Below are 27,946 nucleotides of genomic sequence, written 5' to 3' on the forward strand. Positions count from 1 at the left end.
TCCTGCATGCTCCCTACAGGGGATCAAGCCTGCAATCTGGCCATGTGCCCTGACATGGAATTGAACCATGACCTCTTGGTTCCTAGGTCGACACTGAAACACTGACCCACACCGGCCCAGCCCCCTTAATACATTGTGGATGGATCACGAGAATTCTTGCTTCATATTACAGTGTTTTACAAAGTATCATACTTTAAAAAATATATTAGCTTGTAAGAATATGTAATAAATAACTTCAAAATGCAATGGGTATTTAATTTTAAAGTGTGCCTTTAATGTTTATGTAAAACGTTTTTTGTACTCCTTCAATAGAAATTTATCTGGCCACGGGGTAAAGCTAGCAATAAAACTACTGACCCTCAATATGTTAAGTTTTTAATTTTCAGAGTTGTCCACACTGAACTTCCAATAATTTATCAATCATGTTTTTGTTTTTCCTACCCCAGCACTGGTTCTCAAGGAGGTTTCTGTTCATGTGTTTTTGCACCAGTAAGTTGTGATTCTCTGTATCCACCTGTCTGTCTTTCCAAGTTTTGGTGCAGCAGTATGCCCTGTGACCTTATTTGATGGATCAAAAAATGAGTTGTTGATTTTTCAGTTTGTTCAGGTTTTTACTTGTTGTTAGGACAGAGTGGTGATTTCTAAATTATTTACATCCTGGACTGGAAATTGGAAGTCTTCCAATTTTTCAAAAATTTTTTATAAAACTGGACCTCCAAGTAGCATTTAACATTGTTGACTACTCCCACTTTCAGGAAAAACTATTTTCTTGGCTTCTATGATACCATATTCTGCGTATTTTCCTCCTTCTCTCTGTTCACTCTTCCTTTTCTACCTGAATGTAGATTTTTCCAAGGATTGATCCTGGACCCCTTTCTCTTATGAACTCTATATTCTTTCTCAGGTGATTTTATCCGTTTCCATGAACTTAATAGTATCTATAATATTATACACTCCTCTTCTGTTTTCCTGGCTTACACATTTATAGCCAATGGCTCTTCCAACATTTTCTTTGTGTGTCCTCAGACCTCCTGCCTTTCCTATCACATTAAATAGCGCTTTTATCCACCAAAGCTGCTTAAGACAGAAATCTAACAGTCTTTGTTGATGCCTCTCACTCCTTCATCCTCTATATTCAATCCATGAACTTTATAGGCAAAATTATCTTGAGTTCATGCATATTTCTTATCCTCCTATATCCTAGTCACTGTATGCAATGACATTATGGTGTATTGGAAAGAGTACAGGTTTTAGATCCAGAAAGACCTGCCACAGCTTCTTAAACATATTGGTTAACATGTAAACCTCATTTTTCTCAGCTATAAAAAGGTAAAAACAAAGCAAGCAAACAAAAAGCTTACCTGATAGGAATGCATAGCGATATAATTAATGAAAAGTGCTTAGAATAATGCTTAGCATAGAGTAGCCATGTAGACAGTAGCTCCTGCTATCTAAATAAAGTCCAAAGACCTGTAGATTCCAGGCCTAATACAGGAATTCACACGTATTCCTCAGCCTAAAGCACTGCTCTGGCTACATAGCAAATGTCTTATTGATTTAATGATTAATAGACATCCAATTATCCAAAATGAAGTTGGAAAAATTATAAATTTTAATTAACTTCATTTAAACTTATATATGTTATATACTGATGTAACAATAATCCTATCTAATAAAAGAGAAACATGGTAATTGGCGTACGACCGCTACCCTTCCCATTGGCTAATCAGCGAGATATGCAAATTAACTGCCAGCCAAGATGGCGGCTGGCAGCCAGGAAGCTTGAAACTAACATGAGGCTTGCTTGCTTCAGTGACGGAGGAAACCAACGTTCCCCGCCTGCCACTGCAGGCCTCTGAGCTGGCAGTTTGAAACATAGTTACAAAAATAGAAGCTAAACAAAACCCCAGAAACCAGCTTTCAGCTAGCCGGGATCTCAGACCTGGAGTTGATACAGAGTTTCGATTGTAGAACATAAACAAACCAGATACCTGCTTTCAGGAGCAGAGGCCTAAGAGCTGGAGCCTCAGAGCTAAAGCTGGCTCAGAATAAAAAAGAAAAAAAAAGAAAAAAAGGAGCAGTTGGGAGCTTCAGTCCCAGCCTGAAAACAGCCCTCAGCCTCTCATCCAGGCTGGCCAGGCACCCCAGTGGGGACCCCCACCCTGATCCAGGACACCCATCAGGGCAAACCAGCCAGCCCCCACCCATGCACCAGGCCTCTATTCTATATAGTAAAAGGGTAATATGCCTCCCAGCACCGGGATCAGCGGAGCTGCAAGGTCTCCTGGCACCAGGATCAGCATGACAGGGGGCAGCGCCCAAAGTCCCTGATCGCCCTGTGGCTCTGTATGTGACAGGGGGCGGGGCCACAACCTCCCTATCCGCCCTGCACTGTTCCTGACAGGGGAAGGCGCCCCAACCCCCTGATCGGCCCTGCTCTATGCCTGATAGGGGGGAGCTCCCCAACCTCCTGATCGCCCTGCGGCTCTGTGTGTGACAGGGTGCGGCGCCCCAACCCCCCCACCCCACGGGCCCTGTTCTGTGTGTGACGGGGTAGAGCCATTACCTCCCCATTGGCCCTGCCCTGAGTGTGAGAGTGGTGGCGCCCCAACCCCCTGATCGGCTCTGCTCTGTGGGTGACAGAGGGCGGCGCCCCAACCCCCTGATCCGCCCTGTTCTGTGCGTGACAGGGGGGAGCTCCCCAACCCCCTGATCAGCCCTGCTCTGTGCGTGACAGGGGGCAGCGCCCCAACCCCCTGATTGACCCTGCTCTGTGCGTGACAGGGGGTGGCACCGCAACCTCCCCATCGACCCTGCCTTGAGTGTGACAGGGGGCGGTGCCCCAACCCCCCAATTGGCCCTACCCTGAGCGTGACTGAGGGTGGCATCACAACCTCCCAATCCGCCCTGCTCTGTGCATGACAGGGGGCGGCGCCCCAATTCCCCAATCGGCCCTGCTCTGAGCCCGACCAGGGGCTGCACCTAGGGATTGGGCCTGCCCTCTGCCACCTGGGAGCAGGCCTAAGCCAGCAGGTCGTTATCTCCCGAGGGGTCCCAGACTGCAAGAGGGCACAGGCCAGGCTGAGGGACTCCCCCTCCCCCCTGAGTGCACAAATTTTTGTGCACCGGGCCTCTAGTGTAATATAATTGCTAAACTCAAAAAGTGTTTTGAATTATTGACTTAAATAGCTGAAAAATTATTCCTATAAAAGTGTTGGTTAAAAATATGTCCTATGTTAATAAAATTTACAGTTTATATAATTATTCTGCTTTAATACTTGCTTTTTTCTTTGTTTTTTCAGGTGTTAAAGGGTAAGTTTTCTCAGCAAGTACTTCACAAGCTGCATTATCTACAAATAAAAACATACTTTACAATTTTAATTATTTAACTTATCATTCACTATAAGTACAGAAAACTCAAATATGAAAAACACTAATAACTGCCTTTGTAATAATTTTAGAAGAAAAAATATATATGTTGAAAAATCTGACAGATAGAATAAAGTATTCTTTAAAATATATTTATCTCAAGAGTTCCAGGTTTCACAGGAGTAAATAAACTCTATATAAAATGCTGATGGAGAAGTTGCAGTAGAAAGAAAGAGCCTGGCCTGGCTGGTTTGACTCAGTGGATAGAGCATTGGCCTGGGGACTGACGGGTCCTGGGTTTGATTTTGGTGAAGGGCACATGTCTGGGTTGTGGGCTCGATCCCCAGTAGGGAGCGTGCAGGAGGCACCAATCCATGATTCTCTCTGATCATTGATGTTTCTCTCTCTCACTCTCCCTCTCCCTTCCTCTTTGGAATCAATAAAAATATATTTTAAAAAAAGAAAGAAAGAGAGAGCCTGAAAATCTCAGGAAAGTGGAAATGGAAGGGTAATAAATGAAGAATTTTAATTACATACACTTTCTCTACTTATTGAAATGTAAGTAACTGTTGCAGTCAGTTTCCTCTGATGTCTGGTAATATCAGTGAATGAAAGTTTGAGGAGACAGGATTTTCAGAATTTCAAACTATCTTTTTCTGAATATTTATTAACTACAAAGAAAAACTAGTAATGTTATAATGGAGAAAACCACCAGATACCACCTTAATCAAGTATTGAGGTTTTCTCCTGTGGTATGAGAAAAAAGAATGTAAAAACTCACCTAAAATTGCAGAGAGGTTTGAAAACTGTGGTGCCTTCTCTATTGCTACTGCTTTACTGGTATCCAGAAGAGTAGAATTCTTGCATTGCATGTGTTCTTCCAACTTGGGACATTCCCAATCTAACAAAGCAGGGAGAAATGGCACAAAACTTTGAACAATAGCACACAAGTGGCAGGTTACCTTTCCTACTTCAGCTTAGGTCCCCAGCCCATGCACAGTTCTGATAACTAACATTTTGGAAGAGAAAGATAAAAAAGACAAGCCTTGGCCTATTCCCATGCTCTAACCCACTTTTAGACGTTTGCCCCAAGGAGATTATTGATCTAAGGGACAGTTAGCACACATGGGAGCTCCTTGTCATATTTTATGTGTGTTATACCTATGTCCCATTATCATATCACTAAACAACATAGTGTTATTACTTGATGTCAGTTTTAAACTTTCCATTGACTTCTCACTATGGGAAATTTAGGCTATTGGCAGTGCCCTCTGTGGTCCTGGATCTGTCTCTTGCTTCAACAGTGTTTGGACAGAACAGATCCAGAGATGCCCCTTCTTCCAGCCTCTGGCCACTCTCTAATGTCTTATCCAGTCACCACCTTCAGAACCACATCTAAGACCAGCCAACACACCGGGTTGTTTTTTTTCTACCTTAACTCCTCATTGCTGAACAACCATGAGCTCCCAAATTCAGCAGAATTATTCCACCGAGGTGGAGGCTCTGGTCAACCACCTGGCCAACCTGCACCTGCGGGTCTCCTACACCTACCTCTCTCTGGGCTTCTACTTTGACCTGATAATGTGGCTCTAGAGCAGCTGTGGGCAAACTATGGCCCGCGGGCCGGATCCGGCCCGTTTGAAATGAATAAAACTAAAAAAAAAAAAAAAGACCATACCCTTTTATGTAATGATGTTTACTTTGAATTTATATTAGTTCACACAAATACTCCATCCATGCTTTTGTTCCGGCCCTCCGGTCCAGTTTAAGAACCCATTGTGGCCCTCGAGTCAAAAAATTTGCCCACCTCTGCTCTAGAGGGAGTGGGTCACTTCTGCGAGCTGGTGGAGAAGAAGCATGAGGGCATTGAGCATTTCTTTTTATTTATTTATTTATGTATTTATTATTGTTTAAAGTATTACATATATCTCCTTTCCCCCCATTGACCCTCCCAGCCACATCCACCCCTGAGGGCATTCCCCCACCGCCCCAGTGTCTGTGTCCATTGGTTATGCTAATATGCATGCATACACGTCCTTTGGTTGATCTCTAACCCCCCCTCCCCCCCCACTCCCTTGCCATTTGTCTCTGGATCTATTTTTATTCATCAGTTTGTGTTGATCATTATACCCCACATATGTGTGAGATCATGTGATATTTATCTTTCTCTGACTGGCTTATTTCGCTTATCATAATGCTCTCCAGTTCCATCCATTTTGCAAATGGTAAAAGTCCCTTCTTTCTTATAGCGGCGTAATATTCCATTGTGTAGATGTACCACAGTTTTCTAATTCACTCATCTGCTGATGGGCACTTAGGCTGTTTCAAATCTTGGCTATGGTGAATTGTGCTGCGATGAATATAAGGGTGCATATATCCTTTCTGATTGGTGTTTCTGGTTTCTTGGGATATAGTCTTAGAAGCGTGATTACTGGGTCAAATGGGAGTTCCAATTCTTAAAGTTGCAAAACAAACACAGTGGCCACATTCTCTTCCAGGAGGTGCTGAAGCCTTCCCCAGATGAGTGGGGCAAAACTCAGGATGCCATGGAAGCCGCCCTGGCCTTGGAGAGGAACCTGAACCAGGCCCTTTTGGAGCTGTCTGCCCTGGGTTCTACCAGTGCAGACCCTCATCTCTGTGACTTCCTGGAGAACCACTTCCTGGATGAGGAGGTGAAACTCATCAAGAAGATGGTCAGCCACCTGACATCAGCAGGCTGGCTGGCCCCCAGACTGGGCTGAGTAGTATCTCTTCAAAAGGCTCACCCTCAAGCACAACTAGGAGCCTTTGGAGCCCAGAGGCTTTTGAGGGGCCCCTCTGCATTCCCCTGGTGTCTGGCTTTTACCTGAGCCTCTTCCCAAACTACTAGCCATTCTTTTAACCACCCTAAAGCCCTCTCCCATGCATTGAACCAAATGAAACAATAAAGTTTTTTGCAGCAAAAAAAAAAGAGAGAAAGAAAAATGAGGCTATTCTCTTTTACATCCCTATTCCCACCTTTCCCATTGTCCTCATATTACTATATTACATATTTAATTAGATGAACATTCAATGTAGACATTATGGTAATGTCTACATAAAAAACGCTATTTATTCTTGTGGTATACTATGACTACCTTTTGCTTTCCCTGGGGTTAATAAAAATCTTTTTGTTTGCTTAGTTTTATCTATTTTTCATCTATTTAACTTAAAACTACAAAATCGTATAAATCCATCCTATTTATTCCATTCTCTGATGTTCTGAAGTTCATAATGCTCTATCTTGGTGTTTTTCATGTTGTGCTAGGCTCTTTTAAACCAGAATATTCTTTAAAAAATTTTTATTGATTTCAGAGAGTAAGGGAGAGGGAGAAAAGGATAGAAACATCAATGATGACAGAGAATCATTGATCGGCTACCTTCTGCATGCCCCCTTTTGGGGGTGGGGCCCATAACCCAGGCATGTGCCCTGACAACGAATTGAACCATGACCTCCTGGTTCATAGGCCAAATGCTCGACTGCTGAGCCACACTGGACAGGAATTAAGGCTAATATTCCATTAACTGTATATACTATATTTTCTTTATGCATTCATCCACCCATAGACATTTAAGTTATTTCCACTCTTGGCTACATATATATATAAGCGCCTAAGTGACCGAACGACCAAAGGACGGGCCAACTGGTCACTATGATGTGCACTGACCACCAGGGGGCAGACGCTCAACACAGGAGCTGCCTCTTGGTGGTCAGTGCACTCCCACAGGGGGAGCACCGTTCAGCCAGAAGCTGGGCTCACAGCTGGCAAATGCAGAGGCGGTGGCAGGAGCCTCTCTCACCTCTGCGGCAGTGCTAAGGATGTCCAATTGCCAGCTTAGGCCCGCTCCCAAGGAGAGCAGACCTAAGCCGTAAATCAGACATCCCCCAAGGGCTCCCGGACTGCAAGAGGGCACCAGGCCTCTAGTTTTGAATAAATATCCAAAAGTGGGATTACTGGATCATATGGTAGTTCCACTTTCAATTTTTTAAGGAACTTCCAGATTGTTTTCCATAACAGTTGTATCATTTTACATTCCCATCAAAAGGGTATAAGGGTTCCAATTTCTCCACATCCTTGCCAACACATCTTTTTAAAAATAACCATTCCAACAGATATGGTGGTATCTCATTGTGGTTTTGATTTGCATTTCCCTGATTAGTGATGTTGAATGTCTTTTTATATATCTGTTGGCTAGTTGTGTCTTCTTTGGAGGAAAAAAACACCTATTCAAGTCTACCCATTTTTAATCATGTTATTTGTGTTCCCCTCCCCACCCCCCAGTTGTAGGAATTTCTTAATATATTTTTTAATATATTTTTATTGATTTCAGAGACTGGGCAATATATTTTTGAATACTAATCCCTTATCATATATGAAGTTTGCAAATATGTTTTCCAATTTTGTAGGTTGCCTTTACACTGTTCATTGTTTTTGCTGTGCAAAAGCTTTTTTGGTTTGTTTGTATGTAGTTCCAGTTGTCTAGTTTTGCTTTTGTTACCTGTGTTTATGGTGTCATATCCAAAACCAATGTCATGAAGTTGTCCCGTTTTCTTCTAGGAGTTTTATAGATTTTGATCTTATGTTTACATATTTAATACATTTTTAGTTAATTTTTGTGTATGGTGTAAGGTAAGGGTCCAATTTCACTTTTTGTATGTGGATATCGTTTCCCAACATCATTTGTTAGACTACTCCTTCCTCATTATGTATTTTTGGCATCCTTGTCAAAGATTAGGTGACTGCATACACATGGATTTATGTCTGGGCTCTCTATTCTGTTCTACCTGGTTTATGTCTCTTTATGCCAGTATCATATGGTTACTGTAAAACATAATTTGCAATATATTTTGAAATCAAGAAATTCTGATTTTCTATCTAGACATTCTGTCCATTATTTGAAAGTGAGGTATCTGAATTCTCCTACTATTGTATTATTTTATTGCCTGTTTTTGCTTTTAGTTATGTCAGTGTATACTTTATATGTTAGATACTCTGATGTTGGGCGCATATTTATTTAAAATTGTTATATGGTCCTAGTGAGTTGAACCTTTTATCATTATATAATGTCCTTTTTTGTCTTTTGTGATAGATCTTGACTTAACTTCTATTTTATCTAAGTATAGCCACTCTTGCTCTATTTTGGTCACCATTTACATAGAATGTCTTTTTGTATCCCTTCACTTTCAACATGTGTGTCCTTAAGTCTAAAGTGAATCAGTCAGTCTTTTAAAATCCACTCAGCCACTATCTTTTGATTGGAGAGTTTAATCCACTTACATTTAAAGCAATTATTGATAGCGAAGGACTTACTATTACTATTTTGTTAATTGTTTTTTTGTAGTCCTTTTGTCCTTTTTCCTGTCTTGCCATCATCCTTTACTTTTTATTGATGTACATATTCACATGCTTTGACATCTTTCTATTTTTCTTTTGTGTATCTTCTATAGGTATTTTCTTTGTGGTTACCACGAAACTTAGTTTTAACATAAAACTAATAAAAACTTCAATCATATACAAAAACTCTACATTTTACTTTTCCCCTCACACAGTTATTGCTGTTACAATTTACATCTTTTTACATTGTGTATCAACATATTTTTATAGTTATAATTAAATACCGTCTTTTAACTTTTATACTAGAATTAAGTGAATTACATACCAATTACAGTATTAACTCTTCTGTATTTGTTTACATACTTACTAGTGTTTTATGCTTTCATATTGCATTGAATCTTGTTTCAATGTGAAAAACTCCCTGCAGCACTTTTTATTAGGCATGTCAAGAAACAATTAACCCCTTCAGCTTTTGTCTGTCTGGAAAGGTCTTTATCACTTCATTGTGATTTTAAGGATAGTTTTGCTAGTTATAATATTCTTGATTGACAGTTTTTTCTTTCCCCACTTTGACTATATCATTTCACTACCTTCTGGCCTGCAAGGTTTCTGCTAAGAAATATATTTATGGTCTCATGGGGTTCCCATTGGCATATCAAGCCACTTTTCTATTGCTGCTTTTAAATTCTCTTTGACTTTGACAATTTATGTGTCCTAGTGTAGATTTCTCTGCGTCATCTTATTTGAGGTTCTTTGTGCTTCTTAGAATTGAATACACATTTCTCGCCGAAACCGGTTTGGCTCAGTGGATAGAGCGTCGGCCTGCGGACTGAGGGGTCCCAGGTTCGATTCCGGTCAAGGGCATGTACCTGGGTTGCGGGCACATCCCCAGTGGGAGATGTGCAGGAGGCGGCTGATCGATGTTTCTCTCCCATCAATGTTTCTAACTCTCTATCCCTCTCCCTTCCTCTCTGTAAAAAATCAATAAAATATATTTAAAAAAAGAAAAAGAATTGAATACACATTTCTTTTCCCAGATTTGGGATTTTGTAGCCATTGTTTCTGTGAATAAGCCTCTCTCTGGAATAAATATTTTGACCTGTTTGATTTTTCTCTTCACTCTGAATTCACTAATTCTTTCTTCTGCTTGATCTAGTTGGCTGTTGAATCCTTTTATTAAATTTTTCAGTTCATTTATTATATTCCTTAGCTCTAAGATTTCTGTTTGATTCTTAAAAAGTTTTCTATGCCTTTCTTGGAATTCTCACTACTTTCATGCATTGCTCTCCTAAGCTCATTGAACATCTTTAGTAATGATTATTTTGAATTCTGTTAGATAAGTGAGATGAAAACTTGCATGCTAGACCAAGCTGCTATCTTTGTTCTCATCACCCATCAGTTTTCTAGAGTATGTCAGGTCCCATAAGTACTCTGGAACAGGCAAGATGGTATCCAATCCTTTGGGTAGCTCCAAAAAAATTTAGAATGTTTGATGCATGGTTCAGTCCTGTCCTTTGCTTGCAGGGAGAATCTTGGAGCTAGGGATTTCAATTATATGGCACCATGCTGGAAGTGCAGTTTATGGTGGGAGGGTGTCTTGAATTTTCCTCCTGGCTTTGATGTGGCTGGTTTCATGCTTTTCTGAGGTTAAGAAGCCCCTCAACTAGTTTCTAGATTCCTCACAAGTGGGATTAGTTTATGTATTGCTGTTGAATTGGTGGGTAGGAGGGTCCATGGCTTCCTATTTCAACAGCTTTCTGATGTCACTCCCATATTTTGCTTTGTTTTTATCTCTATGTTTTATGCTAGAGACTCCTCAGAAGTCTGGTGATTCCTGGCTCTCTGCTAACATTTAAGAGGGAACCCAAAAAGCCTCAATGGACTCTCTGTGGCCTAATTGTAGCTTGCCACAAGGTTGGTTTCACTGTAGGGTGTTCTTGTCAGTTTCATCAAAGTACTACTGTAGTCACTATCTTTAGATATGTTTTTCCAGGGTTGCTCAGATTTCTTAGGAAAGTGTCTTCCATTCTCGTCTGGAAGGTTCAAGTCTGGGTACTAGTATTCTGGAAACTGAGCAGAGAAATGAGCTGTTGGGTAGGATGAGAATAGGCATTGGTAAACAGGTCCCACAATTTAGAATGTATAGTTTCATTTATTTTTTTTTTTCTAATATATTTTTATTGATTTCAGAGAGGAAGGGAAAGGGAGAGATAGAAACATCAATGATGCATTTATTTATTATTCCCGTGTCTACTGGTTGGTTCAGGCAGCTCTGCTTTAGATTCCAGGTGTGCTGATCAATTGGGCAGCCCTCTGCACTCTGCAGATTGCCTGGGCCACTCTGCTCTGTGCCAGTCATTCAGGGGTCCCACTGGAGCTAATTAGGATATAGTCTTCTCTTGATGGCAAACGTGTAAGAGGACAAGCCGACCATTTAAACATATTTCAAAGGTTTGTATATGTTTTACTCACTAATATCATATTGCCAAAGCAAGTCACATTGCCAACTCCAAAGCCAAAGCGTGAAAAGGAGGTTTTGGTGAGGAAGGGAAGTATGCTTTCTCAAAAAGATCATTATTCATTGGAAGATTGTAGACAAAGGAACAATTTCTATAGTGGAGCAACTTAAAATTGAAATTATGTTCTTACCTAAATAATCCGATCCTCTGAAGAGTTCAGGTGATGGGAAGCTACTTAAATTCTCTTCAAAACTTTTGCATTCTATAGAAGAATCTGTGATTGAATAGCTTAGAAGAGAGCTAGAAATATCATGCTGCAAACTTAGTCCTGTAGAATAAACAATCAAAAAGGACAAAATATTTAAATAGTAAACAGATTCAAAATCTTAAGAATTCAAATTTGTAGAAATGTACTTGTAGTTGTATGTTAAGAAAGTAAAATTACTTCTACATACAAATGAAAAAATATACTATTGGTAAACCATTTTATCTTAGAAAATAATTGTTTTTGATGTAGAAAAAATGCATTATAACCCTTTTCCATTGTTTTTCTAAGTTTTATAACTTATTTTTTCCCTATTTTGGTTCAGTTATAATTCTTGACTCAAAAATCTAAGTTTTATATATAAGTTACCCACTAACTAGCTGAAGAGAAAAAAGGGTGATTCTAGTAATTCCATTCAGAAAATAATGTGCCTAAATGTAGACAAGTCAAAGGAACTGAATAGAGAACCCAGAAATAGACTCACACATATATGAGCAACTGATTTTTATCCAAGATACAAAGGCAATTCAGTGGAGAAAAAATATTCTTTTTAAAAAAATTATGCCAGAACTGAATACCCATATGTAAAAGAAAAACAAAAAATTTGCATTCATATCTTCAATCATGTAAAAAATTAACTATTAATGTATCAGATCTAAATATAAATCCTAAAACTATAATATTTAACCCCAAAAAAACCAACAAAAAAAGAGAGAAAATCTTCATGATATTGGGTTAGATTTCTTTTTTTAAAAAATTTTTTTATTGATTAAGTCTGTGGTCGGCAAACTGCAGCTCGCAAGCCACATGTGGCTCTTTGGCCCCTTGAGTGTGGCTCTTCCACAAATACCATGTGCGGGCGCGCACGTACAGTGTGATTGAAACTTCGTGGTCCATGCGCAGAAGTCGGTTTTCAGCCTGGGCGAGTCTATTTTGAAGAATTACTGTTAATATTTGGCTCTGTTGACTAATGAGTTTGCCGACCACTAGTTACATATGTGTCCTTATCCTCATGTTACCCCCTACGCCCCCCACTCATGCCTTCACCCCCCTGTTGTCTGTGTCCATTGGTTAGGTCTATATGCTTGCATATAAGTCCTTTGGTTGATCTTTGATATAACAATAAAAAGATGAGTCATTAAAACAATACAATGATAAACTAGACTTCATCAAATTTAAAATTTTCTCTTCAAAAGAGACTGTTAATATGAAAAATAAGCCACAAATTAAGAGAAAAGATTTGCAAATGCAATGGAATTCAGAATATAAAGAACTGGCCCAACTGGTGTGGCTCCGTGGTTGAGGGTCAACCCATGAACCAGTAGCTCACAGTTTGATTCCCGGTCAGGGCACATGCCCAGTTTCTGGGCTTGATCCCCAGTGGGGTACATGACGGAGGCAGCCAGTCAATGATTCTGTGTCATCACGATGTTTTTATCTCTCTCCCTCTCCCTTCTTTTCCCTGAAATCAATAAAAATAAATGTTAAGTAAAAGAATTCTGAAAACTCAATAATAAGGGGGGGGGGGGGGAATCTTAGTAAGAAAATGGGCAAAATATTTTAACACAGAATCTCCCAGACTCAGAGGTCTTAAAGTCATCCTTGTGAGAGTGGACTAGAATAAAGAATTTTCCAGTAAATTATTGTGATAGAACTCTTTTCACAGTTAATTCCTATTCATCTCTTTGCATATATAATTTCTACTCTTCTTTAGATATGAATTAAATTGCTATTCCCTCATGGAAGCCCTCCCTAATCTCCCAACCAAAACTCAATTAGTTACACTAAATTCAATCCCCTTTTTGTAGCACTTATCACAATTGTAATTTACTGGTCTGTTATGAGGGCCAGAGGCCTGGCTGAAAAAATCATCTTAGACTAGGAGAAAAACACCTTTTTCACTGAAATGGGAAGACAACAGAGATATAAATTGATGCATGTGCTTATAAGAAAGAAAACTGAGGGAGTTCACACCTGACCGTCTTACCTGATACTAGTTCACTAGTTGATGAACTACTGTCAATCTGGAGATCATCAGTCACTGAATCCTATGTGAAACAAGAATTAAAGATAACACAAATTATGAGACTGAATATCCTACCTAATAAAAGAGAAACATGGTAATTGGCGTACGACTGCTACCCTTCCCATTGGCTAATCAGCGAGATATGCAAATTAACTGCCAGCCAAGATGGCGGCCGGCAGCCAGGCAGCTGAAAGCGAACATGAAGCTTGCTTGCTTCAGTGACGCAGGAAACCAACGTTCCCCGCCTGCCTTGCCGGCCTCTGAGCTGGCAGTTTGAAACATTGTAACAAATATAGAAGCTAAACAAAACTGCAGAAACCTGCTTTCAGCGAGCCGGGATCTCAGAGCTGGAGTTGATACAGAGTTTCAATTATAGAACACAAACAAACCAGATACCTACTTTCAGCAGCAGAGGCCTCAGAGCTAAAGCTGGCCCAGAATAAAAAAGAAAAAGGAAAAAAAGGAGCGGTTGGGAGCTTCAGTCACGCGACAGCCTGAAAACAGCCCTCAGCCCCTCACCCAGACTGGCCAGGCACCCCAGTGGGGACCCCCACCCTGAAGGGTGTGTGACCAGCTGCAAACAGCCATCATCCCCTCACCCAGGCTGGCCAGGCACCCCAGTGGGGACCCCTACCCTGATCCAGGACACCCTTCAGGGCAAACCAGCTGGCCCCCACCCGTGCACCAGGCCTCTATTCTATATAGTAAAAGGGTAATATGCCTCCCAGCACTGGGATCAGCGGAGCCGCGAGGCCTCCCGGCACTGGGATCAGCGTGACAGGGGGCAGTGCCCAAACCCCCTGATCGGCCCTGCTCTGTGTGTGACAGGGTGTGGCGCCCAAACCCCGCCCCCCCCCAAGGGCCCTGCTCTGTGTGTGACGGGGTAGAGCCATAACCTCCCCATTGGCCCTGCCCTGAGTGTGACAGTGGCGGCGCCCCAACCCCTGATTGGCCCTGCTCTGTGGGTGATAGAGGGCGGCGCCCCAACCCCCTGATCGGCCCTGCTCTGTGTGTGACAGGGGGCAGTGCCCCAACTCCCCTATCGGCCCTACTCTGTGAGTGACGGGGGGAGTTCCTCAACCCCCTGATGGGCCCTGCTCTGTGCGTGACAGGGGGGAGCTCCCCAAACCCCTGATGGGCCCTGCTCTGTGCGTGACAGGGTACAGAGCCCCAACCCCCCTGATTGGCCCTGCTCTGTGCATGACAGGGGGTGGCGCTGCAACCTCCCCATCGACCCTGCCTTGAGTGTGACGGGGGCGGTGCCCCAACCCCCCAATTGGCCCTACCCTGAGCGTGACTGAGGGTGGCATCACAACCTCCCGATCCGCCCTGCTCTGTGCATGACAGGGGGTGGCACCCCAACTCCCCAATCGGCCCTGCTCTGAGCCCAACCAGGGGCTGCACCTAGGGATTGGGCCTGCCCTCTGCCACCCGGGAGCAGGCCTAAGCCAGCAGGTCGTTATCTCCCGAGGGGTCCCAGACTGCGAGAGGGCACAGGCCGGTTGAGGGGCACCCCATACCCCCCGAGTGCACAAATTTTTGTGCACCGGGCCTCTAGTTTTTATATTATAATATTGTATCACACTGATTTGGTCATTTTGAAAATGAAAAGCTAATATCAGCTTCATATATTAGTTTCATATATATAGTAGATCCTTTTAGCTTATTGATCACAGATATAATTTGGTACTTAATATTAAATCTGAAAATAAATATTAAAATACGTTATAGACATATCTAGGGAGTCAACAAAATTACTGTCAGTTAACTACTATGGGATAGCCCAGAAACCAGAAGATAAAGGTGAATATCTTTCTGATCCCCTAAGTAGGAAAGGCTTTTTTCCTTATACATATGAAACAAAATAGATCAAAAAATTGACAGCTAAGTCTAAAATACCAGAAATAAAATTAAAGGCCAAAATATATGGAAATATTTGTTATATATGTGTGTGTAAAAGTATAACTATCTTCAGTATATAATGAACAGCTATTTCACAAAAAAGAAACACAAATGGCCAATGAAATAAGAGAAAAAATTCTTACCTTTACTAGCATTCAAAGAAATGGAAAGTGAAACAATATTCCACTTTTCATCTATCAAATTTGGCCTGATCCGTGCAGGCCAGGCCAAGGGACCCCACTGGTGCACCAATCCGTGCACCGGGTCACTAGTATGCATATAAGATCTTTGGTTAATCTCTTCCTGCCCTCCCCCCTCCCCCATTCCCTCTGAGATTCATGAGTTTGTTCCATGTTTCCCTGCCTGTGCATTGAGCGTCTGCCTCCTGGTGGTCAGTGCATGTCATAGCTAACAGTCAAATGGTCAAATGGTCACTTAGGCTTTCATATAAATAAATAAATAAATACACACACACACACACACACACACACACACACACCATCCTATCTAATAAAAGACAAAAAGGGTAATTAACCGTACCTCTGCTACGCTTCCCATTGGCTAATCAGTGAGATATGCAAATTAACTGCCAACAAAGATGGCGGCCGGCAGCCATGCAGCTGAAGCGAGCAGGAGGTTTGCTTGCTCCAGTGATAGAGGAAGCCAAGGTTCTCCGCCTGCCGCGGCCCGGCTATAAGCTCCGAAAGCAACAGCTCCAAAAGCAACAGTTTCAATTATAGAAGCTAAACAAACCCCAGATACCTGCTTTCAGCCAGCCGCGGCCTCAGAGCTGGGAGCGCCAGTGACGGCAACAGAGTTTCAATTATAGAAGGTAAATAAATCCCAGAATAAAAAAAAAAGAAAAAAAGGAGAGGCTGGGAGCTTCAGTCGCAGGCCAGCCTGAAAACAGCCCTCAGCCCCTCACCCAGACTGACCAGGTACCCCAGTGGGGACCCCCACCCTGAAGAGGGTGTGGCCAGGCTGAAAACAGCCATCAGCCCCTCATCCAGGCTGGCCAGGCACCCCAGTGGGGATCCCACCCTGAAGGGGGTGTGACCAGCTGCAAACAGCCATCAGCCCCTCACCCAGGCTGGCCAGGCACCCAAGTGGGACCCCCACCCTGATCTGGGACACCCTTCAGGGCAAACCAGCCCCTCCACCCCCATGCACAAGGCCTCTATCCTATATAGTAAAAGGGTAATATGCAAACTGACCCTAACAGCAGAAAGAGACTGGGAATGACTAGTCACTATGACACACACTGACCACCAGGGGGCAGACACTCAATGCAGGAGCTGCCCTCTGGTGGTCAGTGCGCTCCCACATGGGGGAGCTCTGCTCAGCCACAAGCCAGGCTGATGGCTGCCAGTACAGCGGTGGTGGTGGGAGCCTCTCCTGCCTCCTCAGCAGCACTGAGGATGTCCGACTGCAGCTTAGGTCTACTCCCCACTGGCAAGTGGACATCCTCCAAGAGCTTCCGGGCTGCCAGAGGGATGTCTGATTGCCAGGTTAGGCCCAATCCCCCGGGGAGCAGGCCTAAGCCAGCAGGTGGTTATCCCCCGAGGGGTCCCAGACTGCAAGAGGGCACAGGCCGGGCTGAGGGACCCCCCGGCCCGAGTGCACAGATTTTTGTGCACCGGGCCTCTAGTATATATATATTAAGTTTCAGGTAAGATGGTGCTGATTTACCAACATGAATTAAAAAATTTAAACATGATTCAACCTTTGACTCATTGGAAAGTATTTTTCTTGGGACAACAATCGAGGAACACAAAAAACCTTCTGCAGTAAGATATCCACTGATAACTATAACAGCAAAACCTTGGAAACAATTTTAATCCTCCAACTACAGGAAAACAGTTATTCAAATTATAATATATCTGTAAGACAATGCATTATGCAAGACACTAAAAATTGTATCTATATATTTAAATATTTTTATTGTTTTGTGGTTTTTTTTAGAGAGAGAGAAGATGGGAGAGGGAGAGAGAGTAACACTGATATCAGCGCAGAACATTGATCTGCTATCTCCTGCATACCCCCTACCTGGGATCTAGCCTGCTACCCAGGCATTTACCAGGAATCAAACTGGCAACCTTTCAGAATATGGGACAATGCGCAACCAACTGAGCCACACCGGTCAGGGCTAAAAAGCATATTTTTGAAGACTATTTAATGTTAAAGGAATTTACAATAACATAACTTGTAAAATGAAAAAAGGCACAAAATCAGAATAGGAAGAAATATATAAAAAATTAGAAGAAGCTGCTTGAAACACTTGTTGAATAGTTTGAATCATCTACAAGGAACACTTAATAGTTATTATTGGAGGAAAAAGCCTTAAAAAATGCTTTTTGCTGAAAATGCCATTCAATAAAAAACAAACAAACATGCTATAGAGAAAATACTGGAACATAACTATCAACTTTAATGCTGATATCAGATGAGTCACAAATAATCTTTTATATCCGAGTCTCTCCAAACTACTACTACCCATCTTTAAAATACTGAACAGAGTCCATATTAGATGCAGATCAAAAAGTTATATAACATTCTAAAGGTAATGAATCCCGTTTCTAGTCGTTAATGGGAAAACATGAAAATGGCTTTAAAATGTTACCAAACATAAGGGAGTTAGAAACACAAGAAACATTAGAAAGGTTTTATATCTGTCATGCAGAAAATTAGCCAGTGTCAGACTCTTCTGAAACTTTTGTCAAGGGAAAGAAAAAACAAAAATGCATGGCTATGAATCTGCCAGAATCAGAAATTCAAGGCTCTGTCTGAAGACACAGCACCAATGTTCATAAAAACATTAAAAAGCTATGTAGTCTCTACTGAACAAAGACCACATTATACTTTCATCTGGAGGTACAGCAGGCACTGCTGGTTTGTCCGCTAAGTGTATCCACGGGTCATAGGAGAAACATACATACGCTCAATGGAGCAATCTTCTCATCTTCAGTCTCTTCTTCACTAGTGCTACTTTCCCGCAGGCTTCTCTCTCCTGCAACTCCTACTTGAGAGCTAACAGACAAACAACACGATTAGTTTGCACCGTCTGGCCTTGGTTCTCCAGGTCTCTGTTCCCTGTGGCACACCGTTCAGACTCTGAAAGGCTCTCTGGGGGACATCCTTAGGGAAAAGGAAGGAGCAGAGTTGGTGAACTGCACCAATACCCAACTGATGCCATGAATGCTTTCTGGGTGTTTTATCTCACTTGCTTTTAGGTGAGTTGGAAAAATTTTCTCTTTTAAATAGTTATTTTCTAAAGTCAAATTTCTGGGTCTATGTTCTGAGAAGAACGGAATCAGAGTTTCTATTTATTTATTTTCTTTGTTGACTCTGAGAATGAGAGGCTATTGGCTGCTAGAAAATTAGGATTGCAGGTTTGCGGAGGAGGCCAGAATGCACAGGGCTGTTCCTCGCGGCTACGCACCTGGGCAGCCCAGGGCTGCTACCACCCCGCCCACTGCGCTCCGCGTTCTCGGCGATCTTCCGCAGCCCTTGAGCTTTGCCGGGTCCTTTCAGGCCTGAAGGAGGGCGGCTCGTGTCAGGGCGAACGCCTGGAGGCCAGCCTTCTGGCTCCGGGGGGTCCCTGGGGGCGAGGCCCAGCTGCCAACTCCCTCCCCCACCCGCACCTCCATGCTCCCACGCAGGCCCGTCTGGCAGAGCTTACGGTGGGCAGCGAGCCGTCGGCTCGGACCTGGGAGTGCCTCTGCCATCACCGGTGGGCCGGGGTCTGGCGTCGGGGTCAGGTTGAGCCTCTGGCCGGTCCTCTTCTTGCGGGTGTAGACCCGTAGCGGCCACATTGCCATCCACCCGCAGGCCTCGGGGCCCCTTGTCGTCGCCTTCCTGAGGAACTGCGCTGCTGCCGGAGGGAGTCCCGTCCAGAGGAGCCTGCGGAGCAGCCTGCGAGGAGTACGGGGTAGAAAAGCAAAAGGTCGCACTACCCGGCCCAGCGCTGGACGGCGCAGGAAAGGAGCTGCCCGCCTCGCTCCCGCCTTCTGGGAAGATGTGTGTGAGATGGCCGCGCGCTGAGGCTTCTGGGAAGATGTGTGTGAGAAGGCCGTGCGCTGAGGCTTCTGGGAAGATGTGTGTGAGAAGGCCGCGCGCTGAGGCTTCTGGGAAGATGTGTGTGAGAAGGCCGTGCGCTGAGGCTTCTGGGAAGATGTGTGTGAGAAGGCCGTGCGCTGAGGCTTCTGGGAAGCGGAGTGAGAAGGCCGCCGGGCGCCTGCCCTCCTGGGAGCACAGAGTCCAGGTAGTGGAGGGGGTGGCGGTGGGGGTGGGGGTGGGGGTGGGGGTGGGAGACGTGGCTTCTGGCCCCTGACGCAGGTCTCTGGCTTCCTGCCACCAACAGGATGCTTACAGGACAAGACTTGTTCTTTCTCCAGGAGTTGGCGCGGAGCTGTGGGCCCGCTGCCCCGCTGCTCACCTTGTCCACCTGCAGCAAAGGAGTGTTAGGTCTCTGAGCACAGGGAGCCTAGCGGTCAGCCTGGCTCAGGGCAGGAGGGGCAGAGGGGAAGGAAAGCACTTGAAAGGCTCAGGGAGTGTCCTCTTGAACAATCAGCGTCAGTCTTCTGGGGGCCATGGTACTTGAGAGTTTATCCAAGCACTTGAAAATTTGGGATTCCAGAAGTTTCTTTCCAGGGACAGGCAGCATCCCTTAGCCCAGTGGTTCTCAACCTTCCTAATGCCGCGACCCTTTAATACAGCTCCTCATGTTGTGGTGACCACCAACCATACAATTATTTTCGTTGCTACTTCATAACTGTAATTTTGCTACTGTTGTGAATCGTAATGTAAATATCTGATATGCAGGATGTACTTTCATTGTTACAAATCGAACATAATTAAAGCATAGTGATTAATCACAAAAACAATATGTAATTATATATGTGTTTTCTGATGGTCTTAGGAGACCCCTGTGAAAGGGTCGTCCGACCCCAAAAGGGGTCGCAACCCACAGGTTGAAAACCGATGCGGCTTAGCCCCTTGTGTTAAGGTGGGGAATTCCACAGGGGACACCCCTCCTGGTTCCTGGGGCTCAGCTCTTTGGCTCTGCCTAATTGGAGGGACATAGGAATGACCTCCCTCTCTCCATACACCCAGATTGAACCATCTGGCTGCATCTGATAAGCATACTGTGCACATAATAACCACCTTTTTTTAAAGAAATATAATAACACTTTATTCTTTTTTCCTATTTTCTTTGTATTTATGTGGATCTTATGATGTAATCACAACAAACATGTATTAATTATGGCATTAACCAAAGAATTTATATGCATATAGCATAACCCATGGACACAGACAATAGTGTGGTGAAGGCCTGGGGGTGCAGGTACAGGATAGAAGGGGTCAATGGGGGGAAAAAGGGGACATCTGTAATACTTTCAATAATAAAGATAAATTAAAAAACAAAAAATAATAAAATAAAAACCATCTTTTTAAAAAAATGACATTTCACAATATTAAAAATGACATTTGTAGACATGAAACTCAAAAGTTATAAAGACTTCCCTGTGATGCTTCAATATTGTGTGACTATAAACACATACATAGCCACTATATTTTTATATCACTCTGAATTTTTTCTTTCAAATCTGCTCATAGAAAGTCATTTATGACAATCAATTTATAATTAATCCATTAAAACTTAACTTCATAAAGAACAGAGGGTAGTCTTTCTTACCTGGTTAGATACAGTGCTTTGAGTTACTGAATCAACACTTACTCAGCACCTTACTCTGTGTTAGGCACTGTGGTAGGTCCTCGGGATAGAGGTGAATTAGAAATGGCCCTTCCATCAAGATCTCACAGTTTTGTTGCAGTATAACATGATGATTGTATTTCAATATCCTTTCTTTAGTGATATCCGTAGTATGCTGACAGCCACTCTCTAGTTATAAGCCAAGTCCCCAGGCTCCCCTCTCCCCCTTTCTTACACGACCTTTGGGAGGTCTGGGTCCTGGATGCCCTAGACTGGAAGAAACATTGAAAGAGGAAAACACCTTAAAGCAAAGGTTGATCTGCCCTTTGGTGGCCTGATTCCCTAGAACCCTGTCTTATATTCCTGGAACTCTGAATCTCATCCACTGAAGTGCCATCAAGTAAAGATTTAAGGAAATTAATGGATAGGATTTCAAAACTGGAAATAACCTCTGGTATGATTTCTTGAGCCAAAAGGGTCCTTAGAGATGATCTAGTTGCCCCTCATTATGCAGCTGAAGAAACCAGAGCCTAGGGAGGCTCATTATGAAAGATGGTTAGCATAGGTGGCATGGATCTCCTTGCATTTGGCTTGTCATGCTCCAATTCCTCCTAACACAGTGATGGCGAACCTATGACACACGTGTCAGAGGTGACACGCGAACTCATTTTTTTGGTTGATTTTTCTTTGTTGAATGGCATTTAAATATATAAAATAAATATCAAAAATATAAGTGTTTTACTATGGTTGCAAATATCAAAAAATTTCTATATGTGACACGGCACCTGAGTTAAGTTAGGGTTTTTCAAAATGCTGACACGCTGAGCTCAAAAGGTTCGCCATCACTGGCCTAGACTTTCTGCTACAAACTCAAGCAACTCACAGTCTGAGTGGGAGTGGGCAGAGGGACAATCAACCAGTCAGCCATGTGGCAAGCTTCCAAGAGAAAAGAGTACTTGAGCTGAGTTTTAAGAGATAAATGGTAGGAGTTAAGAGGGATTAAAGGAAAGGGCATTCTACAAAAAGGGGACCATAGGAGGCACAGAAAAACATGATGCTTTTAGGACACTACATACAAAAAGTAGTTGCCATGATTGCAGCCAAGGCTCCGTGGGGGAAGGGCACGAGAAGAGGTTTGGGGCCTTGTGTGCTGAACCAGGGAGTCTGAACTTTATTCTGAAAACTGTGGGAAGTCATTGAAGGAATATTAAGCAAGAGAGTGGCATGACCAGATTTTCAATTTAGAAAGGTCACTGTGACTGAAATATGGATGGCAAAATTTGAGGAAGCTGAGATGGAAACGAAGACTAATTAAGAAAGCACTGTAATATTCCAGACAACAGATGAGAGTGGAGCCAATTACACTAAAAGCTGTGGGAATAAAGAGGAGTGGAGGCTTAGAAAATTTTGAGAAGGCAGAATCTGCATAATTTAGAATGGCAGAACATACCATTTTAAGAAAGTGTGCCTGTTATCTAGTATGTGGGTTAAAGACATTATGGAAATACTGTTTATGGGCCATCATGATGGAAACTTTGAATACAGTTCTTTGTTCCTTTTTTGTGCCATATTCTTTAAAAGTATAAAAGTGATTTAAATCCAGGACACATTTGGTAGCAGCAAATGTACAAAGCAAATGAGAGCCTCTTGGGGGACCATAAGGCTTTGAAGTTTGGGGACCCTTACAAAGGATGTGGAGTATGCAGACTAGTGACATGGCTTGATACTATGTTTACCATAATACTACGATTGATGATGACCAAATATACTAACATCATGGGATTATATGATATGAATACATAAAATAATAATTATAAGCAACTTTGAGAAACAAAAAAATCTTTATTTTTTACAAAAGTTTTCATAAATGCATTTTATACTTGTTATGCATGCTATTATAACAAAGCAACTAAAATATAACTATAGTTAAGATACTTTTATGCATATTTAAAAAGTAATATTTTAATCTCCTTTTTAAAAATTGAAAGTAGAATAAGCAATTCTTCAAAAAATATCCGTTTTTCCCCTCATGCATTTGTTGCAATGACTTAACAAGGAAAATTAAAATAACCAGTCAAATGAATGTTTAAAAGCAACTGTCACCTCATGAAAACCTTTTCAGTTTGGGACCAGGTTTAGAAATGCTTGTATGCCAGGTGTTTATCTATTGCCTCTGGGTGACAACCATGCATATAGTCTAACTGAAGCTTCCCATTTGGGACTTTGTCCTCACTTGGAGGCTAATCCCATTCTTACTGCAGTTGATTGTAGATTCACAGAAAGGACTGTGCAGCATACTTGAGAGAAAATTCAGACTACCAGGATCATTTGTTCTTTCATGTATATGCTCCTTTAAAATAAAAACAGGCAAGAAAATGCAGCAACTTAGCTCAACATATAATTTATCAATTTTATATATGATTACTCATTTTTTCCTGAGATAATTAAGCAAGTTTGTAAGTAGTCTGTTTTCATGCAAAAATACATTTTCCCATTCTTTACATTCATTTTGTAGCATTTTGTATTCTAAATAACTAGATCACATTTGTGCTTTATACATTTGGAAAATAAAGAATAATTCATTTTCTTTACTGCAGAAAATTAAGATTATTGGTTCTCCGATGGGTAATACAATCAAGTTAAGTGCCAACTTCAAGTTGCTAAAACATCACCCGACTATAAAAATAGCAATGGAAAGTTCTATTTTTTCTCATGCTTGCCGTTTTACCTAAATTAGGAATGAAAGGTTGACTTGCTCATGTGAGGGAGGCATTATATATATTCATTCATTCCTTGGACTCCTGAGTTTGTGAGTTCCTAACTGTTGGAGCTAGGCCTACACACCACACCTGGTCAGAGTTTCCTCTCACCTGGGGGGAAATCACAGTATAATATAGAGATGTCTTTTATGGCAAAAGGAAAAAAATTGGTGCATATTCTATTTTAAAATATACACAAGATTCATTTGTAAAATGTGTGAATTACTAACACATTTGAATGAGAAACAAAGTGTTTAAGAACATGTTTATGCTTAAGGAATTGATCTCTGTTATACCTTTAGACTTAAATTGGTCTGACATCCATTGTGAAAGTGAATGTCTTAAGTACATAGCTTTTCTCTATGTTGGTTAAAGAGAAATAAAAACGTTCTTCCTCTAAATAAAGTTGGGAAATCTGAAGCAAGAAGAATTTTTTCATTAATACATACTGTTTCATTTCTTCTTTATTAAAAAGTTCAGTGGAGTTAAATAGAGGAATAGATAAAGGTATAGGACAGTGGTCGGCAAACTGCGGCCCCTTGAGTGTGGCTCTTCCACAAAATACTACGTGCGGGCACGCAAGTACAGTGCGATTAAAACTTTGTGGCCGCACTCAAGGGGCCAAAGAGCCGCATGTGGCTCGCGAGCCGCAGTTTGCCGACCACTGGTATAGGGTGTCCCAAAATTCACGCAAAATTTGAATTTTACGCTGTAAAGTGTTGACAACGAAAAAAAAAGATAGCGTGACAGCTGACAGTTCAGGGTTATTAAAAATGGAGCGCTACATGAAAGAACAATGCGTTTTCATTGTTGAGCAATAGTTTAAAAATAATGAAGGTTTGGCAGCTACAGTTCACAATTTTCGTGCAAACTATGGTTAGAATAGTGATTTAACTTCATCAACTGTGAAGAGATTAATTAAAAAATTAAAAAATTAATTAAAAAATTGACTGGATCAATTAGTGATCCTAAACACTCTGGCTGTCCTTCAACAAGTCGTTCAACACAAAACATCGAAGCAGTTTGTGAGAATGTTGCTGAGAGTCCAGGGACATCAATTCGGCACCGTTGTCAAGAATTGGACATTTCGAGAAGCTCTCGGAGGCCATTTACCCGATATGCTACTCCATACATAACCCTATACTATATACTTTATGAATCAATAAAAAATTTACAATTTTTAATTATAAACCTGTGTTTTCTGTTAAAATTACTTCTTGCGTGAATTTTGGGACACCCTTTACATGCAATATATTTAGGGTCCATTGTTCACTTTTCTCAGCACATCTGCAGTAACTTATTTATTGGCCCAAGTGTGGTGATTTCACACAGATCAGGAAGGCTGGTAGAAACATAAGATCTTCAAAATGAGAAAAAGAAGAAATCTTAAGTAGTCTATATTCAATCATATCTAGCTATTATGAAGTATAAATAAAATCAAAATAAGTTTTAAATAACTTGGTTATATGACATTGTCAAAATTCTTTTTGGAAACAAAGCCAATTATGCAGTTATGTTAAATGGAAGGACAATGGGAAACGGCTTCAATTTTTTCAAGATGTGAAGCTATTTGCCTTTAAAATAGTATGAATATTCAGTTCAGGCAATGATTTTCCCTTTTAATTAGTCAAGTATATATTAAGTGCAAAACAACAACAACAACAATGCTATGTAGATGTGGCCTTGGGCATTTTCTAGTATTTATTTAGAAATGCCTTTAAAAATTAATGTGCATAGAACTAGCCCATTTACAAAAAGTCAAATTTGTATACTTAAAGTAGTGGGTATGCAAAGACAATATGCCAAAGGAATGCATATAAAAATTGGATAAATACATCCAATGAAGCCGTGGTTCACTTCTCTAAGACTGAACTGGAAGTGTGTAATCACTGGTGCACACTCATCCAGAAGCCTGTGTGATTATGCAGCTTGTAACTTACAGTATGGATTTGTTCCAGGGGGAAGGGGCTTCTGGATTGTGAACACTGCCCCCATCTCTGCTTTCAGAGTTCTGTCTCTAAAGAAAACACTTTCACCCTGGTGGTTACTCAGCTGGTTACAGCGTCACCCTGTTATTCCAAGGTTGTGGGTTCAATCCCTGGTCAGGGCACATATAAGAATGAACCAATGAATGCATAAATAAGTAGAACAACAAATCTTTCTCTCTCTCTCTCTCTCTCTCTCTCTCTCTCTCTCTCTCTCTCTCTCTCTCTCCCCCCTTTCCCTCTCTCTAAAATAAACAAAATAAAATAAATCATAAAAAATAAAACACTTTCCTAGGGACATTTCCCTGTGCAGATGCTCCGTCTGTAGCTTGGACCTTAATTGCTGCTCATGCTGGGCTTTAATTATGTGAAATTGTTGACACCCAGGTGCAAGAAGTGTCTAAATACATAATGCAAGAGAGGAGGTTTTTGTGGTTAAGCTTAGAAGCATTTCAGATTTTATGAATGGAATTATGCCCCAAGAAGACATTTATCTATGATGGACTGAAAAGTTTTCCATGGGGTATTTTGAAGAGGTTATTCAAAATTATGTTGTGGAAAAATTACTTTACTTGGAAATAACATTCCTTTCTCCTGACATCATGCCTTGATAGTCTTACTGAAAGAAAGTGAAATTGTTCAGAATTTTAGCCATTTGGGGTTTCCCAGGCCAAACATGGACATATTGAACATGGAAGACTAGAAGAACCCAGCAAGGAACATAGATTAATTGCTGCCCACCCTGAGAAATAATTCTGGGTTTCTCTTCCCACATCTTCTCCATAGGTCCATTCATTGTAGAGTCAACAGACAGCTTTTAGAATTAATGTGGTAAGAAGTCCAAAAATGTGCACATACTATTCTTGAAGTAGTCATACATTACATTTTTCCTAGGTTGTTTCTGAATGTTTTAATGAGCTTATAAATGAGAAAATGTTTTGAAAGATTTTTGTGACATGTTATATAAATATAACATTAGTTTTAAGAATATCTGAATTTGCATTTTTTATGAATAAACATAAAAATTAGAGAGAAAACTTTTTTTTTCACATCAACAAGGATTGTCATGTTTGAAGAATCTAGTTATGTAGAATGTGAGTTATCACATTTCACTTTAGTATGATTCCGCACACCTAGTTTTAATTTTTAAATCTGATTTAATTATGATTTTGACAATCGGTTATTGAATGAGGTAGTCCACATTGCCTGGATATTTGCTGTATCTGGTTTCTAGTCCACAAGTAATTAAGTACAATATATCAGTTATGTTTTTTTCTTTATGTTTAATAGCAGTGCTATGAACATTGAGAATATATTTCTTTTAGTGGTACATCGTTCTTGAGAAAAGTCTTGATTTTTACATTGCCATTTGCAATATTTTTAGCAGCTTGCTACAATATCATTTTAATAAAAATAAAGTGTACTCAGTGATGATAGAGAAAATATTGTTAAAGACATCTTGGGACAGGAAAAGGCTCAGTCGTAGTCACGTGCTTATTCATTTTCAGCTGCGTCATTCTGACTCATTACTTTCATGAATAATTATAATATTGCTACACAGTCCATTGTACTGAGCAGAACTTGCCTTGAACTTCACATGGAGGTTGAGTAGAGCGCTTGTATTTGTGTTTTGAAGTACTCTCTCAGCTCAGGTCTCTTAGCCTTTAGTGTTGGTGTCAGCAAGCCATTTTGAACTGAGAACATGTCAGAATGGATGTGAATGGCTTTTACCTAAAAACCAAAGGCAGAACGCATATTTATCAGGAATATAACACAGCATTTATAGCATACATGACAAAAGTAAACAGGCACATGGGACTAGCTCTCGATAAAAATACACTACGCCTTTTTAAAACTCAAAACTATGTTAATAACATGTCAGCCTATTTGACATGTCTAAAAGCTGCCTTCTCTTCCTTCTTACTCCTTCTTACTCTGTGTCAGGCATTGAGGACACAAAGAGGAATCATGGGTGCCCCTGCCCTCGGGGAGTGCAGTCACACCCAGTAGAGCAGACACACGGGGCAATCATTAGGCGATCTCCTTTTTTCCTTCCCTGAATATGAACCATGCCCACAGCTGTAGCAGCTACGTTGTGACCATTAGGTGATAAG

At 41.5% G+C, this 27,946-nt stretch overlaps 2 protein-coding genes across 9 annotated transcripts in view; both read right to left on the minus strand.

Moving 5' to 3' along the window:
- Positions 1-19,187, minus strand: part of MEIKIN (meiotic kinetochore factor) — a 29,854-nt gene extending 10,667 nt beyond the window's left edge. The window contains exons 1-7 of the mRNA XM_059699534.1: positions 19,082-19,187; positions 18,815-18,908; positions 18,312-18,402; positions 13,435-13,495; positions 11,373-11,510; positions 4,151-4,270; positions 3,283-3,350 (exon numbers count right to left, since the gene is read on the minus strand). Coding sequence (XP_059555517.1) covers positions 3,283-3,350; positions 4,151-4,270; positions 11,373-11,510; positions 13,435-13,495; positions 18,312-18,402; positions 18,815-18,908; positions 19,082-19,187 — 678 coding nt within the window. The remainder of the gene's footprint in view (positions 1-3,282; positions 3,351-4,150; positions 4,271-11,372; positions 11,511-13,434; positions 13,496-18,311; positions 18,403-18,814; positions 18,909-19,081) is intronic.
- Positions 19,188-22,910: 3,723 nt separating this feature from the next.
- ACSL6 (acyl-CoA synthetase long chain family member 6) overlaps positions 22,911-27,946 on the minus strand; it is a 56,845-nt gene continuing 51,809 nt past the window's right edge. For 6 of the 8 annotated variants that reach the window (XM_059698315.1, XM_059698313.1, XM_059698320.1 and 3 more), the window contains exon 21: positions 22,911-27,563. In XM_059698315.1, the coding sequence (XP_059554298.1) occupies positions 27,426-27,563 (138 nt within the window). In that variant the 3' untranslated portion in view covers positions 22,911-27,425. The remainder of the gene's footprint in view (positions 27,564-27,946) is intronic. The other 2 variants (XR_009453061.1, XM_059698316.1) reach the window with 2 other exon arrangements.

Source organism: Myotis daubentonii, chromosome 5 (assembly GCF_963259705.1).
Source record: "Myotis daubentonii chromosome 5, mMyoDau2.1, whole genome shotgun sequence".
In the NCBI taxonomy this organism is placed as follows: domain Eukaryota; kingdom Metazoa; phylum Chordata; class Mammalia; order Chiroptera; family Vespertilionidae; genus Myotis; species Myotis daubentonii.